Source organism: Mercurialis annua, linkage group LG1-X (genome assembly GCF_937616625.2).
Source record: "Mercurialis annua linkage group LG1-X, ddMerAnnu1.2, whole genome shotgun sequence".
Taxonomy (NCBI): domain Eukaryota; kingdom Viridiplantae; phylum Streptophyta; class Magnoliopsida; order Malpighiales; family Euphorbiaceae; genus Mercurialis; species Mercurialis annua.
This window is the reverse complement of record NC_065570.1, coordinates 70,385,706-70,404,081: the sequence shown is the minus strand read 5'-3', so window position 1 is coordinate 70,404,081 and position 18,376 is coordinate 70,385,706. Positions and strand designations below refer to the sequence as shown.

Sequence of the window (18,376 nt, the reverse complement as noted above, 5' to 3'; positions counted from 1 at the left end):
TTACCACCCATTATGGTGATGTTAGCGTATGTCAGATCTGAGGCAGATGTCAGCGTGTATCAGTAGGCGTCAATCCTACTGACGCGTGAGCATATGCACCAGCAGAGGTGAACTTGGCCATAATCTTCACCGGTTCAACTATTCCTTCAGTTCGTCTACAATGTTGAATCAACTGGATTTGAAAACCACAACAGTCGGAAGTTTCCAGTTTTTTTTACAACGTCGCATGTTATTTTGTTCGAACAACCAGTTACAACCTGCAAAGGCCAGGTTTATGCGGCTAACGACATCTCACAACAACCCCTAGAAATGGTATGACGTTGTGGGTGTGATTAAAGGAGTTGGTGATGGTGAGGGTGATTGTGAAGTGGGTGCGTGGTGGTGGGTGGTGGTGGTGACAGGGGATGAAGGATGAAGACGGTGGAGGTCAGCTAACTAAGGGTTGGGAGGGGTTGAGTTAAGTTATACCTATTTAACGTGAGTATACGGATAATTGCACAATTTTTTGGTGGCCGCCAGAAAAAACACGTGCCAATAATAATTAAAAATAAAAAATTTAAAAGTGAGTAAAATTAATAATTTTTCAACGTCGAAATTGGATCGAAAAGTGGTTAATAGGTCATTACATTTAAGGTATTAGGCCTTTTTAAAATTATATATTTATTCATATTAGCATTTGCAAAGGCTGTACGACACCGTATGGATCGCAACTACCACTCTTTTCCACCTCGTGTCCGGTTCAGACAACGCAGTCAGTCTCTGTAAAAAGGAAAAATGACAAATAAATCCCAAATCTAATAGTAATTCTCTTTCTTCTACACCGTTTTATGTTTTAGAACACTCTAGCTAGGGTTATATGACCCAAAACCCCCCAAATTTTACACATTTCCACCACTGAGAACTCAAATCTTTTAACCTCTGATCGAAGAACATCTACCAAATATGGCTCGTCATAGAGACGACGACGATGACGAGGGGTTTGACGGCGAAGACGAAGAATACGGAGAGCGAGAACAGGGGATGGACGAATTAGAAGAAGAAGAGGAAGAATTGGAAGAAGAACAAGATAAAAGAGGATCCAATAGGAAGAGAAGGAGATCAGATTTTATTGATGACGCTGCCGAAGAAGATGACGAAGAGGAGGAAGAAGAAGATGACGACGACGATGACTATGGCAGCGGTGCAAGGGGAAAGAAAGCCAAACGAAGGTCTGGCACGCAGTTTTTTGACCTGGAAGCTGAGGTTGATAGTGACGATGATGAAGAGGAAGATGATGATGCTGAGGATGGTAATTAATTAATTCTCTTGTGATTTGATTTTGTAAATTAGGGTTAGGGTTTGTGATATTAGGGTTGGAGAATTGAGAGTTCCTGGTGATTAAGATTATTATGACGTGATTAATTTAGAAAAGTATTTGGCCTTTTTAGTTATTGAATTTCAGGGTTAATGAATTGTTTAAATTAGTTATGCTGTAGTAGTAGCAGCTGCAAGAAATGGAATGCTGCTTATAGTAGTACTGGGAGTTATGAATTAGTAAATTTTTGTTCTGCCATATGTTTTCTAGTGATTTTATTAGAAGTAGATAGTAATTAGTATGGAAGCATTATGCGAGGTTCTGAAATTGGGATCTATGATATATGACTTTTTCAGGTTTGAAAGTGAGGAAATGGGATTTTAAGTAGCCGAGGTTATTATGTTTCAGCTGCAAAACTGTTCATAACTCACGGCTTGTTAAATGTTTAAGTTTTGAAGTTACTATTAATTGAAGTCATTGCCTTGTTGCCTGTTGGAGACTCTGAAACCAATGATTTTAGATTTTATTCGAATGAGTCCTACTGTAGGTGTCTTCTAGGTCTATAAGGAAAGGTTTGCTGAATTTACTGAAGTTATGTACGCCAGAAAACTATTGCATGACAATTTATGGCCCCAGTTTATGATATCCACACAGTATCACATCCATATTTTTCTTAAATCTTCTATTCAGCTCTATGATAAATTAGCATACTTTTTTTTTATCCGTACTTGTTTCTGTTTTATGCTTTTAGTCTCTTCCCCACCCTCTTCTCCTGTCCTCTCAAAATGTCTGTAACTGAATATTCCCTACTTCTTATGTGAGGTGTACCTGTTCGAGCGGATTTGTTTTTTTTACCGCTGTGATTATTGTTTTTCCAATAAGTGAAGTCTTATTATTTTGAATCTTGTACCAAGGGAGTTTTGATTTGATTCTCTATGTAATGAAGTTGATGGATGCTTTTTAGTTCTACATTGACCAGTTAATCAAATTCAAGTTCTTATGTTATATAATTTAGCTATCCTTTTTTGAATACGTGCTTTATAATTTCTTGTAAGCTTTGGCATGATACCTATCATTGTTATAGTGAATGTGATGGCAATCAATGTAGCTTTGTTCTGGATGTATTTCATTCTTTGTTCTTCTGTCAGTGTTTGTTTCATCTAATAACCAGGCTGAGTCTTTACCCCCGGTTCAAATCTTCCTCTTCTTGTTGAGGTTCATGCAATCATTTAAGTGGATTTAAACCAAGCTGCGCATGCACTTTAGGTTCCCTATTTTGATTTCATTTCCTTACACGACTGTTATAAGTTATGTCAATTTCATCTACGTGAAAAATTTACAGTGATGGTAAATTTTCTTTTCCAAAATGGAAAACTGGATCTCTTTTATTAGTGGGCGGGCGCATGAATGTTAAGAATTGATCTGGATTCATTTGAAAAGTGTGGCTTGCTTTGCTGAATCTGAGGGTTATCTCGTGTACATGCAGATTTTATTGTTGATAATGGAGCTGATCTACCTGATGAAGATGATGGTAGAAGGGTTCATCGTAGACCATTGCTTCCTCGGGAGGATGAGCAAGAAGATGTGGAAGCTCTTGAGAGAAGCATTCAAGCAAGGTATGCAAGGTCAAGTCACACAGAATATGACGAAGAGACATCAGAGGTGGATCAACAAGCTCTTCTGCCATCTGTTCGGGATCCTAAATTATGGATGGTGAAATGTGCGGTATGTTTTACAGTTCTGCTATGATTTTTATACATGTTTGAATATTCTCCTACAATATTTTTCTATATTTATATCTGTGAAATTATGTTTTAATGTACACCAGATTGGTCGTGAACGAGAGACAGCTGTTTGCCTTATGCAAAAGTATATTGATAAAGGAGCTGAATTGCAAATCCGTTCTGCTATTGCTCTTGATCATCTCAAGAACTTTATCTATGTTGAAGCAGACAAGGAGGCCCATGTGAGGGAGGTATGCCAATGGTATAACTTTTGTTCATGGAGTTCAATATTGATGTTTTCCAATGACATGTAGGCCATGTTTGGTTCATGGAATGGAATAATATGGAATAGAATAGCTATTCCATAAGGAATGGAATAGCCATTCTTTAGTTTTTGAGAGGAGTCCTTATTCCACAAAATCATGGAATAGCAATTCTTTGGAATACCTATTCCATGAACCAAAGCAAAGAATTGTCATTCTATACGGAATAGCTATTCCATTCCGCAGCTATTCCATGAACCAAACATGGCCGTAGATGTAGCTTAATGAATGTTTTTTTATTTTGCTCCAGGCATGCAAAGGTCTGCGAAACATTTATGCACAGAAAATAATGCTGGTCCCAATTAAAGAAATGACTGATGTTCTTTCAGTTGAAAGCAAAGCACTAGATCTTTCAAGGGATACCTGGATTAGAATGAAGATTGGAATATACAAGGGAGACCTTGCTAAAGTATTCTTTATAACTTTATTTAGTTGTCGTGGTGTTCCATACTTATTCTCTTCTAAAGCTTCTTTCTATATGTTTTTTTTACTTTTTTCACTAGGTAGTAGCTGTGGATAATGTGCGACAGAGAATTACAGTGAAGTTAATACCAAGGATCGACTTACAGGCTCTTGCAAATAAACTGGTATATACATTTTTGCTACTTGATCATGATATAGTTTCTTCTGGGCATATGAGTTTCATGTTGATTTGTAAGAGTAGGATCGGTGGCATTATATAAACTGGTGTTGTAACATGTTATTGGTAAACCTTGTCACAATTGTTTGTGATCTGTTTTTGAACAAATGACAAAACGATCATATGAATTTACAAAGATCTTGCACTATTCCTCCATAATCAATACATATTTTGGAATTTCTACTTTGTAATTTTAGAGAATCTTCTGAAACTTCTTATAGGAGGGCAGAGAGGTTGCCAAAAAGAAAGCTTTTGTCCCCCCACCACGGTTTATGAACGTAGATGAAGCTAGGTAATGATTATTTTACAGTTTCTCTTTGCACAATACTTCCACTAAATCGTATTTTGATTTAGTTATTGTTTGTTACTATTATGTATTGTTCTCAGAGAACTACATATTCGCGTGGAACGAAGAAGGGACCCTATGAGTGGTGATTATTTTGAAAACATTGGTGGGATGCTGTTTAAAGACGGGTTCTTATATAAAACAGTGTCGACGAAATCAATTAGTGTTCAGAACATCAAACCAACTTTTGATGAACTTGAAAAGTTTCAAAAGCCTGGGGAAAATGATGGTGATAATGTGGGTTTGTCAAGCTTATTTGCAAACAGAAAGAAGGGTCACTTTGTGAAGGGCGATGCAGTTATTATCGTCAAGGGAGATTTGAAAAACCTTAAGGGATGGGTGGAGAAGGTTGATGAAGAGAATGTTCATATTAGACCTGAAATGAAGGGCCTTCCTGTAAGAATTGTTGGAAGAGATCTGTATTAGTTATATCTTGTGTATTTCCTACCATTTTTTTAATTTCAATTTATAAATCTGATTCAACTGTTTGTTATTCAGAAAACTATTGCAGTCAATGAGAAGGAGCTTTGCAAGTATTTTGAACCGGGTAATCATGTGAAGGTTGTATCTGGTACCCAGGAGGGTGCAACCGGCATGGTTCTTAAGGTTGACCACCATGTTCTCATCATTTTGTCGGATACGACCAAGGAAGATGTGAGTGATAGTTTTCATGTGTGGCAATTGAGTTTAAAAGGAATAGCTGTATATGGTAATTATGTTTTGCTATGTCCAGATCCGTGTTTTTGCTGATGATGTCGTGGAAAGTTCTGAAGTGACCACTGGCATCTCGAAACTCGGAGAATACGAGCTTCATGATCTTGTGATGTTGGAGTAAGTGCTGCACTTCCAGAATCATTGTTGTTTTCTCGATGAATATTTGAGGTTTTATATATTTTCTTTTCCTAAATAGATCTGTTTTCTCTGCTGTATTATGAAATGACTTATTGATTATTCTATGGTGTGCAGTAATAATAGCTTTGGTGTTATAATACGTGTGGAAAGTGAAGCATTTCAGGTGAGTAATCACTGGAGTGCCCAAGTATATATGTATCCATTGCTCCTTAAATCTTACTTTATCATGTAATTAACTTCAGGTTCTCAAGGGAGTACCGGAAAGACCTGAGGTTGCTCTTGTTAGGCTGAGAGAGATTAAATGCAAGATTGACAAGAAATTTAATGTGCAAGATCGGTACAAGAATACTATATCAGTGAAGGACGTTGTTAAAATAATGGATGGTCCTTGCAAAGTAAGACTCTAAACTGCTGTCTTTTTTGTCTTAATTACTAGGCATACTTGTTCTTTACCATCTATCCTTCTTATCTTGTTAGGGAAAACAAGGTGCTGTGGAACACATATTCAAAGGAGTCTTGTTCATCTACGATCGCTATCACCTTGAACATGCTGGATTTATATGTGCTAAATCCCATGCATGTGGTGTTGTTGGAGGAACGCGAGCCAGTGGTGACAGAAATGTAATTTTTTCTGTGAATAAATAACTCATTCAACAATTGAAGTGTCAATTCCATTAATTACTTAATTTTGGGTTGAATGGTTTTGATTGGGATGTTTTGCAATGATTATATTAAAGAAAGAAGACATGATTATGAAAATGCAAATAGCTTAGCTGGTTTATATCATATTGTAATTCTAATTCACTTATCTAAAGATTCTGTTATTCAAATATACCGACCTTTATCCTGTATGATTCAGGGGGATTCCTACTCTGGACTTAGCAATCTTAAACCTTCCCCTCGTGTACCCCCATCACCAAGGAGATTTCCAAGAGGAGGTCCTCCATTTGAGTGTAAGTTGCTGACACCTACTCTTGTGAAGACAGAACTTGTTTTCTGATATCTTGATATTTTGCTTAAGCATTGATTCTGTTATCAACTTGTACTTCAATGCCACAGCTGGAGGAAGGAACCGGGGTGGAAGAGGAGGGCGTGATAGTATGGTGGGTACAACAGTGAAGATACGCCTGGGACCTTTCAAGGGTTACCGTGGGCGAGTTGTAGATATCAAAGGCCAGTCTGTTCGGGTTGAGTTGGAGTCTCAAATGAAAGTTATCTTAGGCAAGAATTTATTATAGTTACATACTTCGCTCTAGTTTTTGCTTATTTAAGCTTACCAATTTCCGTTATATGAACAGTTGATCGAAGTAATATCTCCGACAATGTGGTTGTATCTACTCCACACCGGTAAATAACATTCCCTGTTAATTCGTCTATTAGTTTTACATTCTCCTCCTAATGTCATCTGATATTTTTGTTTGTAGCGACTCATCTCGGTATGGTATGGGAAGTGAAACTCCAATGCATCCTTCTCGGACTCCATTGCACCCGTACATGACTCCAATGAGAGATGCAGGAGGTTTGTTCTTTAAACTACCAATTGTTTGTTTGTTGCTTAGGCTATCTCAATATTTGTTCAAGTGAAATGACAGTCATGTTTCCCTTTTGGTCGTGCTGTTATATTTGTAGCAACTCCTATTCATGATGGCATGAGAACGCCAATGCGTGACCGAGCATGGAATCCTTACGCGCCAATGAGTCCTCCAAGGTTTGATAATGATTTTTCTGTTGTTATTATCTTGAAATGAACGCCAATGATTGATATGCTTTTATGAAGTAGGTCCCTATTTTTCTTGAAGATAAATTTTTTTGTATTGATTTGCATGAGTGCTGTTATTGTTCTTTGCAAGCAAGGTGTGGCTTGATTGGTGGTTTCAACTAAAAACACTCAGTTCCATTGCTAACTGATAAAATCTTCCGCTGATTTTTTTTGTTAGAGGCACTTTGAATAATTTGTTCTGAGCACAACATATAGCAAAAGATGCATGTTTTAGCAAAATAGCAGATGCCTTTTTATGATACAGTTGAGTTATATTTTCAGTAGACTAGTCTAACGACGGCATGTCTGTCATCACAATATGTTTTCCATAATGTATGGCATCATGTTTAAGACCGTCTGTATAATGTTATTGGGTAAAAGTTCTCACTTGTTTTGAATAGATTTCTATGTAATATGGTGTGACCCCTTTTGATCCCTTCTCTTGCGATATTGTTTCTCATTTTTGGCATGCCATGATTAATTATATTTGCCGAATGAAACTTCTATATGGCGCATTTTAAGTACTCGGTTATCTTGTAATATTCATAATTGCACAAAGACTTCATGTTTTGCATTAATCTAATGGTTTCCATTTGCCAATTCTTTTATGCAAATGTTGTCTATCGTGAATATAAGAAAGGTATTTGGAATTGAGGTCTGAAAAAGTCCTTTACATGTTTTTTTTTAATGACTTTCTTTAGCTTCGAAATCTGTTGTTTAAGAAAAACAGGTAAATAGATGCTTTTTTCTAAAAGCAATTTTTAGTAGTTCAAATAATCAAATTAATTTATTCAAAAAACATTCAAGAAGCATTTTTTCGACCCCAAAACAACAATTCTTAACAGGCCAAAAATTGTCACATGTTTGAGCATTATTGTGGGACATTTTCAATATGCAATGGAACTAATATAAGAATATGGGATGCCCAACAATATTAAATAGGGATAATTGGGAAGATGGAAATCCTGGTTCATGGGGATCGAGTCCACAGTATCAGGTTAGGAACTTAGCATATTTTGGCTTTCTTATTTTTGCTTATTTTTTGTTGTTGTCTGTTCAAAAAACAATTATATTGTTCTTCCCTGGTTTGTTTTCCAGTCGGGAAGTCCTCCTTCTCGGGCATATGAAGCTCCAACTCCCGGTTCAGGTTGGGCTAGCACTCCTGGTGGTAGTTACAGTGATGCTGGGACACCAAGGGATAGCAGTTCGGCTTATGGTAGACATCTTTTCAGTAAAAGTTATAATGTCAATTATAATAGTCCTATTTTAACTAACTGTACACACTTGTAGTCAATGCTCCAAGTCCATATTTGCCGTCAACTCCTGGGCAGCCTATGACTCCTAGTTCTGCAGCTTACCTCCCTGGTACTCCTGGAGGGCAGCCAATGACGCCTGGAACTGGCAGTCTTGATGTTATGTCTCCTGTTATAGGTGTGATTTGTGCTTCCTATCTTTAATTATATTTGTCATGTGATGAATTTGTTAAATTGTATTCTCGAGATTTTTTTTGGGTATTTTTGAAATCTCTGAATGGTTGGCTAACACATTTTTCTCCTAAAATAGTAAGGTTTTTACAAATGGAATATGAGAGTGCATTTATCTGGGTATTGAGAGGTTCATATGCTTTTTTCTTTTCTTATTGTATAATTCTTTCTGCATTTATGATGGAGTTCTATGAGATTTCTCTCTCTCTTTTATATTTCTAATTTTCAGAAGAAAGTGTGTTTGACTTTGAAAGGTTAAACTTAAACCACATTAAAGAAGCTGCTGGCATTGCATTTTACATGCTTTCAAGTAGTACTAAAGAAACTGTATTCTCTTTGTGATGTAACAACACTTAAATTTGGATTTTACATGCTTCAAATATATTAATCCTTTTTAGCATATTTGTGATTTTGACATTGATTCTATTATAGGAGGGGACAGTGAAGGACCATGGTTCATGCCAGACATATTGGTTAATGTTCGAAAATCCAGCGATGACTCTGCTATTGGTGTTGTCAGGGAGGTTTTTGGGGTATGTTCATCTGGATCTTTTGTTAAGTTTGCCTTTGCTTCCTAGAATAATTTGAAGTAATTGGCCTATATAGATATTTAATCACAGCAGCTCAGATAAAAGCATACAAACTGGGATTATTAAATGGCATGCATAGCTTTTGAGACAAAAATGTTGGTATAGGTTATTAGCTTAGTTTTGTTTATTGATATTGATTCTACAAGGCTGGTTGGAAGTATACAAACGTTCGGCGCTGTTTAAGTATTGTTTCTGTTTTCCGTTTCCGTTTACGTGCTACTTAGATAGCAGCAGATATATAAGTGTAGGGAAATTTTTATGCAATGCATGAACTAATGTTGGTGTTGCATGGTACAGGATGGGTCGTGTAAGATAGCCCTGGGGGCAAATGGGAATGGCGAGACAATGACAGCATTTTCAAGCGAAATAGAGGTAGTAGTACCTAGAAAATCAGATAAGATCAAGATCATGGGCGGTGCACATCGTGGTGCCACAGGCAAGTTGATTGGTGTAGATGGCACTGACGGAATTGTAAAAGTAGATGATACTCTTGATGTTAAGATATTAGACATGGTTATACTTGCTAAACTGGCTCAACCATGATTTTTGTGAATTATTTATATATGAAATTACATGTTTTTACTCATTCTAAGATTTAATATCTTTCCCTCGTACGCTCTCCTTCTCTATTATTCATTCTCACACACTATCATTAATATTTTGTTGTATTCTGTGGGTTTAGTAAAATATTTGCTAGTTTGTATGCAAGATATTACTGCTCTCATTTTTATAATGTTTTCCTGTATTAAATTAATTTAAGACCCCAACTAACTCGTGAATCAGAGTGGATTGTGGACATATAGTCCATTTTCCTACTTAATTTCATATTATCCTTGAAAGAAACATCTGACAATTTATTCTAAAAAAGATCATGATGAAAATTTCATAAGAAAAGATTTAGGCATGACCATGGGTTTATAGCAGCTGATATAAAAATTTAAAATTTATTGGTTGATATTGAAGTAGCACATATAGAACCGTCGATGCAGGGTTTACTGGGCAACTTGAGGAATGTATGGTGTAGGGAGCAAGTGGCACATATAGAAACGTTCGTCTACTTCTATGATCATCAATGATGTTCTGGTATATATTATCTGCTATTCCATGAAGCTTCCTAAGCCTACGCACCATATTGCTCCAATGAAGTAATTTGACTGAAGGATACATATCAGCCAGAGTAAATCCTTCAGATCCCTGTAACAGTTTCTTCGCAGTTGGTATGAAAATTTCTTCTCCCTTCCATATTTTGCCAAATGCTGCTCTCGAAATAATGCTATAGGTCAGAGCACTCACCATTTTGCTAAGGTTGATCGACGACCCTTCATTACCTGAAGACGTTAATGATCTCAAAAGTTTTGATACTTCTTCTTCTCTGATTGATCTGAACGATTTCACGTGTTTTGCGGTTAATAGCTCGAGCATGCAAATTTTCCGCATTTGTCTCCAGTAATCTCCGTAGGGTGCAAATGCAATGTCAGAATAGTTATAAGTTGCAACACTTGCAGCAACCAGATAAGGCCTGTGCGAAAAGTTGGTGTCGTTGGTTTTCATCACTTGTTTAGCGATTTCAGGCGAAGAAACCACGATATTAGTAAGCTCCCCGAGCTGAAGATGCATAAGAGGTCCGTGCTTTCGCGCCAAGTCTCTAAGGCGGCGATGGGGTAGAGAGCCAACTAAATGGTGGATGCTGCCTATTAATGGTAGCTTCCATGGTCCTGGTGGAAGATTAGTATTTGAGTTGTTGGTTTTTGATTTCTTCCATATCCTCAATACCATAAAAATGAAGAGGAAGGAGGTACAAAGGATTGGGAAGGAAGCCATAGCAAAGAAAGTGATTTGATTTCAAGAAAATAAGACTAATGGATGAATTGCTGCAGTTCATCCAATTATAAATGCAGAGATAGTCAAAATCTGTATTGCTTTGCCAGAGTTGGTCAACTTTAGGCTGAATGCTTCGAATATTATAATCCTGTCAACAAATTCATGCCTTAATATTAAATATTAATAGTAAATTAATTCATGCCTTAATATTAAATATTAATAGTAAATTATTATGTCATTCTTATATAATTTATAGTTTTATCCTTCTTGTATGTAAATTAATGACATTTTATTTGTTAATATTTTAGTCATCCTATTTATTTTTGTATTATTCAGCTAGATCAAAGAACGTAATAGAAATAATTAATTAGTCATTAAACTTTTTTTTTGACGTTAAGATAATTGTTTGTGACCACTAATTAAAACTGTGATTATTTAATTTAATCGTCGCCATTTTAATAATTATTGATCTGAATTCCTATAACAATCTCTCATTATAAAAATAAAAATTTAATTATCAAATTTTAATTATTTGAATCTTAATAATCATAATATAAAATGACTATAGCTTAGTGAAACGTCAAAAATAAATAAATAACTTGATCATAAAATAGTTATATCACCAAATCCCCCGCTCTTGGGAGATGTCCTCAGCGCTCAAAATTTCCATTGAAAGAAAAAAATAATATTTTTGTTTGCCCATGTATCTTAAGTGGAACAAAAATTTCCTGCTGCCAAGGCAGCAGGAATTTCCTGCAACTCTAGACGTGGCAGCTTAACAAGCTGCCACTTCAATCTCTCTAATTCCCTATTGATATGGTTAATTAGCAGTCTAATTAGCATTTAATACTTATACTTTTTTTATTTAATATGTTTATTATATTGATAAGTTATTTTTGAAACTCTAAACAACAATTTTCATGGATGATCTAATTTACATTCTTTTCAATCTTGAGTGTTTATAATTTTTTTTTATAAGTATAAATTTATATTATTTTATTTTGAGTCTTCAATAAAGACCGGTTAGTAAAAACTTTTTAATTTAATAGTGGGGCAATTTTTGGTACCAATCAGTAGCCAACAAATTGAATTCGTTGCTTGTTAGCTGAGCCATAATAAGTGACAGAATAATACCCAAAAGAATTAGATTTCTAATTACCAAATACCGATTCAAAAGAAAATTAAAGAAATTGAAGTGGAGATATAATTTTAACTTTTCATAGTAGTGATAGTGATCAATATGTAAATTTTAACAATAAAAATGTATTCAGAATTTAATATTTTAATATTATTTTGTCTCTAATTTAATTTGGCTACAGCTACAGCAACAAATTCAATTTTTCCGTGTATTAAATTGGCTAACTAGACTGGCTAATTAACCATATCAATAGGAAATTAGAGGGATTGGAGTGGCAGCTTGTTTAGCTGCCACGTCTAGAGTTGCAGGAATTTCCTGCTGCCAAGGCAGCAGGAAATTTTTGTTCTTTTAAGTGATGTTGATTTTTTTTTGATATAATTGGAAAGGAAAAATAAATTGAGCTTAGCATTTATAATATTTAAATTATTGCTGGTTGGTAAAAAATGTTGAAATAAAATAAGCTAATTTAAACAATCATGTTTTTTTTTTTTTTTGAATTCATCGGATCTCATTAAATTGAATATGAAACATTTACATTTGTAAGAAATTCGGGATAATTTAAAAACTAAACCCGATGACCTGACATGGAACAGACAACATGCTGCCTGATTCGCAGACCTTACTTACGAAAATAAAAATAAATTACTAACTGTTTCGCAAATTAAGTGCAGTCTTCAATCACCCTTCGTTCAAACTTCTTCAAACACCCGCAAACTCACAACATCCGATTCAATCAACACTTGATATAACTCCTTCTAAAAAAGAGACAACAACTCCTCTAAAAAGGAGACAACAAACCTTTCACAGAGAAAGGACAACAAACCTTTCATAAAGAAAGGATAAAGTAAAACATTAATAAAAAAGACAAACAATAGAAAATAAATAAAACTAGTATAACTCATAGACGAATCCATTTTGTTACTGAAAGATTTTCAATCTATCGTCGCTTCTTGATAATTGAATTGCGCTTCGTGATAAATTTTAATCCGTCAGAAAAATGAAAAAGAATTGGCTATTTATTATGTTCTATGATATTAAAATAACATAAACAAAAGGGGTGGCTACCGTCAATAGAAAATTAAGTTATTGACGGCTGCCGAAGAAAAAAATAAGAAAAAAAGCTCTAGGCGGCTAGGGTTTATTAGAGAGAAAAGAGAAGAGAAGGTTAATTAGTAGCTTTTGAAGTATCCTTGTGGATATGCTAGTTCGTTCCCATTCTATTTTATAGTTTTATTGATTGCTTGCATCCCTAATTAACATGCATAAATAGTGTTAATAGTTGACAAATGAAAAATTGATATGTAAAAGGAATCAAGCTGACTTCTATCTAAAGGTGACCATCGTTTATAAACCAGCTGGAACTGCCGCATCACCGTTCAAATTTTTAAACTAGTTTTGAACTGCCTCTGGCCCTCTTGAGAGATTTTGGGCCGGTATAGAATCGGCCGATTCCGGTCTATGATTTCCTTTCCAAAAATTAAAAAAAATACTATTTTTTTAAAATAAATTAAATATTTGAAATTTATATTAAACTTAAAATAAGTGATTAAATACTTAAAAATTAAAATTATTTATTTATTTTACCATAAATTGTAATTATTACACACACATATAATTATTAATAGAAAAAATAAAATAAAATCCATGCATGGTAGTATATAAAAGGAACAACGAATATCAGTAATTTATATCGTATTTATGGTGTGATATGATTATATATATCAATATAAAAGGAAAGATAAATTTATGATTAATATTTGAAAGAAATTTAGTAAGCAATCTTTTTATATGGTATTTGAGAAATTTTTAGATAGATTCGGTTCACCACATCATTCATAGACTAAACCTATTATATTATGACACGTCATTAAAATAATGACACTATCGTAATACCACTATTTAAAAGTGTAAACAAGTAATAAATAAAATTACAACAGTGTCATTATTTTAGTGACGTGTCATAATATGATAGGGTAGTTCACGGATGACGTGATAGATTGAGTCTACTTAAAAATCTCTCATGGTATTTGATGTAATCATACACTATAAAAGAAAAGATAGATTTACAACTAATATATAAAAAGAAGACTATATTTTGATAATTATTTTAAAATTTATAACCCATCTTTTTAGTCCAACTTTTTTAACACACCTATGTGGTATTGTTTCATTCGTCCAATTTCTATCTAAAGTGTATATCTCAAAAAACCGAATTTAATCAATCCATTCTCTGATTGCCACGTCAGGCTGTATAAAAAGGTAGATTAAAAGTGTTGGATTATATAGCATTATTCTCTCTCTCTCTCTCTCTCTCTCTCTCTCTCTCTCTCTCTCTCTCTCTCTCTCTCTATATATATATATATATATATATATATATATATATATAATGAAAATGGTATAAGCGTTAGCCAGCAAATTATGAATGTTGTGGGTTCAATTTCTCCCACAAATGCTCTCCTTTTTTTAATTATATATATAAACAAAATATATTAAAAATATCTTATGCATTTATAGTAGGATATATTATTATTAAATATGGTAGGTTACATTAGCAATTAGTTTTATATATATATGTATTAATAGATATATAATAAATATTTTAAAATCTATTCTTTAAAAAAAATCCGGTTCAAAATTGGAACCGACAATTCTGATTTTAAGGAATGTTGGACCGGCCGGAAATCGACCTTCCTTTAGTTCCGGGCCGGTTTGAGGTCAGTTTAGGATTTGATCGGTTTTAGACCGGGTTTGACCGGGCCAATTTTAGATCCAGTTACAGTTCAATCCGGTCTGTGGCCACCTCTGCTTCTATCTAATAATATGTTTGAAGCCATGTTTTTAAAGAGAGTCTGGATATCAAATCGGCTTCATCAGAAGTTTATAATTTGACCGCTTCAAACAGTTTAATTTGAATTTTTAAATTTTAATAATTATCAATTATTATATTAAATGAAATTATTTCATATAAAATTTTAAAAATAAAAAAGCTACAGATCAAAAGTGATTATTAAATTGACCAAACTATTTTTTAAATCCAAACCTCTGCATTTTTACGATCAAATTTTTTAATTTTTATAAACATGTCCAATTTTAAAGGTCTTATTTGCAATTGCGTCAAAAACTTTTAATTTTATTTTTTGAATCCAAAATATTTGTATCTTTTATCAATTATGACCTAACTTTCATAATAACTCATTTTAGAAATTAGACAACATTTTAAAAATTTCTTTATAATTAATATGACGCAAAAGTTTGTGCTTAAAAACAAAACTTAAAATTTTGAACACAATTACAACAAACCTTTCAAATTGGGACATAAAAATTTAAAAATTTCATCGCAATTGCTAAAAGTCACAAATGATTGGACTATAGAAGTATTTGTTTTTGAGAAAGATTATAAAGTATTAGTGTACATCCGTGCAGTAGCGCGACATCCTGATAATTTTTTTTTTTAATTTTTTACATAATCTAATTTAGATTTAATCAAATTTAAAAATAATATTAATTGATTAGATATTTTTTTTTATAAATGATGAATATATTAGCTCATTCACAAGATGTGATCAGGCAAAAACAAAAACACTAAATTGAAAAGAGAAAACCTAATGATCTAAATACATTATTACCATCATAATTAAAGCTCGGATTGTGATATTTGTAAGGAATCACACCCTTGCAAACAGCGGCGTAGCCAGAAATCGAAACTAAGAGGGGCAAAATAGAAAAAAAATTCATATGATATATGTAATCTAATTTTTTTATATAATTAAGGGGGTCAATATGTATTAATTATCTAAATAGCACGTTAAATTTTAAAAAAATCACTTGAGAAATTTGTAATTTTGGAAAAATAAGAGGGGCTTATCCACAACGTGGCTCCGCCACTGCTTGCAAATACAAAAGACTCATTTGTTTCTTGCTTTCCAAATCTCCCAAACACCGAAAAACCAAATAGAATCCTAAAGATTTTTATGTCTCCAAGAAGCTAGAGACTTCCATTGATATTAAAATTATCAACACCATCCGGAAGAAGAGCGTCCCAAAAGATCCGAGTTGTTGCACAATGAAGAATGTTGTGCATAGAAGATTCAATTCCTAAGAAAACTAAACAGCCTGCATTATCAGTCAGAAGAAGGCCTCTTATCGTCAAGAAAGTATTCGAAGCAATGCGATCTCTGTAAGTTTTGTATTATATTAGCTAGTTTGTATGCAAGATATTGCTGATGATAGGACTACCTTTAAATTTTAATATTAGGTAATGAAAGATACGACCCCAATTAACTAAAGAATCAGATTGGATTTTGGACAGACTATATTTTCCTAATTTATTTCATTTGTCTTAATTTATTATTCCTGAAAGAAACATCATTACAATTTCATAAAAAAGACTTACGTATGACAACCATGCGTTTATTATTCCTGAAAGAAACATCATTACAATTTACTCGGCGACTCAAGTAATGTATAGCGTAGGAAGTAAGTGGAGATCTTTTTTCCTCTTTGCAACGGCACCAAAAGCTTCTTCCATGTCGAGAGTTTCTGGTTTCACTCCTGAAGGCAGTTTCCAATCAAAATGGTAAAGCAACTGTGCAAGTGGAAACTCCACATTCGAAATGCCGAACAACATTCCTGGACATATCCTTCTTCCAGCACCAAATGGAAGAAACTCAAAATTAGTCCCCTTATAGTCAATTGAGCAATCCTGAAATCTTTCTGCACAAAATTGATCCGCGTCGTTCCAGTAATTAGGATCTCTTCCAATGGCCCATGCATTCACAATTACTTTAGATTTGGCTGGAATGTCATAACCATTAATCACGCAGTTCTCTCCACATTCTCTTGGAACTAATAATGGAAGAGGAGGGTGCAATCTTAGAGTTTCTTTGATTACCATATTTAAGTAGGTGAGTTCTTGAATGCGAGATTCGTCCACATTTCCTTGTGCTGCGAAGACCCTCCTCACTTCTTCTTGCGCCTTTTCCATCACTTTTGGATCTTTTACCAATTCCGACATTGCCCATTCTATTGTCGTAGATGATGTCTCACTTCCGGCAATGAAAGTGTCCTGATTAAATGAAGAGATAAACATAATTTATTGTTGTTAGTTCTTCTTTATATCTAACTACTAACTAGCACCCAGCTTAAACTTAATTAGACTCTTCATCTTTTCTATTTGCTTGTCCGAGGCGGAAATAACTTAAAGGGATAGATGTACTGACCGCGAGGACTCCTTTGATATTGTCGTCTGTTATAGGGATAGGAAGGTCTCCTTGCTCCTGACAGTTGAGAAGAACATCAACAAAATCTTCCTCATCATAAGTTCGTGATTTGGCTTCTGCTGCTCTTCTACTTCTGTGATCATCAATGATGTTTTGGTATATGTTATCTGCTATTCCTTGAAGTTCCTTAAGCTTACGCACCATATTGCTCCAGTGAAGTAATTTGACTGAAGGATACATATCAGCCAGAGTAAATCCTTCAGATCCCTCTAACAGTTTCTTCGCAGTTGGGATGAAAATTTCTTCTCCCTTCCATATTTTGCCAAACGCTGCTCTCGAAATAATGCTATAGGTCATAGCATTGACCATTTTGCTAAGATTGATCAATGATCCTTCACCACATGAAGACGTTAATGATCTTATAAGTTTTGATACTTCTTCTTCCCTGATTGATCTAAACGACTTCACGCGTTTTGCAGTTAATAGCTCGAGCATGCAAATTTTTCGCATTTGTCTCCAGTAATCTCCGTAGGGTGCAAATGCGATGTCGGAATAGTTATAAGTTGCAATACTTGCAGCAACCAGATAAGGCCTGTGCGAAAAGTTGGTGTCGTTGGTTTTCATCACTTGTTTAGCGATTTCAGGCGAAGAAACCACGATATTAGTAAGCTCCCCCAGTTGAAGATGCATAAGAGGTCCGTGCTTTCGGGCCAAATCGCTAAGGCGAAGATGGGGCAGAGAGCCAACTAAATGGTGGATGCTACCTATTAAGGGTAGCTTCCATGGCCCTGGTGGAAGATTAGGGTTTGAGTGGTTGGTTTTTGATTTCTTCCATATCCTCAATACCATAAAGATGAAGAGGAAGAAGGTGCAAAGAATTGGGTAGAAAGCCATAGCAAAGAAAATGATTTGATTTTCAAGAAAATAGAACTAATGAGGACGTGGCTGCAGTTCATCCAATATGCAGAGATAGTCAAGTATATATAGGCTGAAAGCTTGGAATATGTTTTAAGTGATATTGAAATAAAACAAGCTTATACTGTTTTTTGTAAGTTCAAATGTATTTATTCATAATTTTCTATAATTCTAAAATTTTATCGGTTTTTGAAAAAAAAAAATTGAATTTTTGTAAATATACACAACTTGTTTAAAGATGGTTTAGCCACGTCATATCTTCAGAGAAGGA

The 18,376-nt window shown here is 34.3% G+C and overlaps 3 protein-coding genes across 4 annotated transcripts; 1 reads left to right on the top strand and 2 right to left on the bottom strand.

Moving 5' to 3' along the window:
* Window positions 1-747: 747 nt before the first annotated feature.
* On the top strand, window positions 748-9,598 carry LOC126687488 (putative transcription elongation factor SPT5 homolog 1). Of its 2 annotated transcripts, XM_050382052.2 has the most exons (22): window positions 751-1,288; window positions 2,781-3,019; window positions 3,123-3,269; window positions 3,592-3,750; window positions 3,845-3,928; window positions 4,203-4,273; window positions 4,369-4,723; window positions 4,826-4,981; window positions 5,061-5,158; window positions 5,294-5,342; window positions 5,422-5,574; window positions 5,657-5,800; window positions 6,039-6,132; window positions 6,239-6,400; window positions 6,478-6,526; window positions 6,604-6,698; window positions 6,809-6,887; window positions 7,881-7,935; window positions 8,037-8,154; window positions 8,229-8,369; window positions 8,855-8,955; window positions 9,310-9,598. In XM_050382052.2, exons 1-22 carry the CDS (start codon window positions 943-945, stop codon window positions 9,553-9,555), a joined length of 3,141 nt encoding a protein of 1,046 aa, XP_050238009.1. In that variant the 5' UTR covers window positions 751-942; the 3' UTR covers window positions 9,556-9,598. The 2 variants fall into 2 exon arrangements, with proteins under 2 accessions (XP_050238014.1, XP_050238009.1); XM_050382057.2 differs by lacking the exons at window positions 8,037-8,154; window positions 8,229-8,369; window positions 8,855-8,955; window positions 9,310-9,598 and having other exon boundaries at window positions 748-1,288; window positions 7,784-7,906.
* Window positions 9,599-9,757: 159 nt separating this feature from the next.
* Window positions 9,758-10,788, bottom strand: LOC126675556 (cytochrome P450 71D7-like). Its single transcript, XM_050370214.2, has 2 exons — window positions 9,991-10,788; window positions 9,758-9,871 (listed from the first exon to the last, which is right to left on the bottom strand). The coding sequence occupies exons 1-2, from the start codon at window positions 10,786-10,788 to the stop codon at window positions 9,758-9,760; spliced, it is 912 nt and encodes a 303-aa protein (XP_050226171.2).
* A 5,445-nt stretch (window positions 10,789-16,233) lies between these two features.
* LOC126687511 (desmethyl-deoxy-podophyllotoxin synthase-like) lies at window positions 16,234-18,165 on the bottom strand. The gene is made up of 2 exons (XM_050382072.2): window positions 17,191-18,165; window positions 16,234-17,036 (listed from the first exon to the last, which is right to left on the bottom strand). Exons 1-2 carry the CDS (start codon window positions 18,082-18,084, stop codon window positions 16,425-16,427), a joined length of 1,506 nt encoding a protein of 501 aa, XP_050238029.1. The 5' UTR covers window positions 18,085-18,165; the 3' UTR covers window positions 16,234-16,424.
* Between the last annotated feature and the right edge of the window lie 211 nt (window positions 18,166-18,376).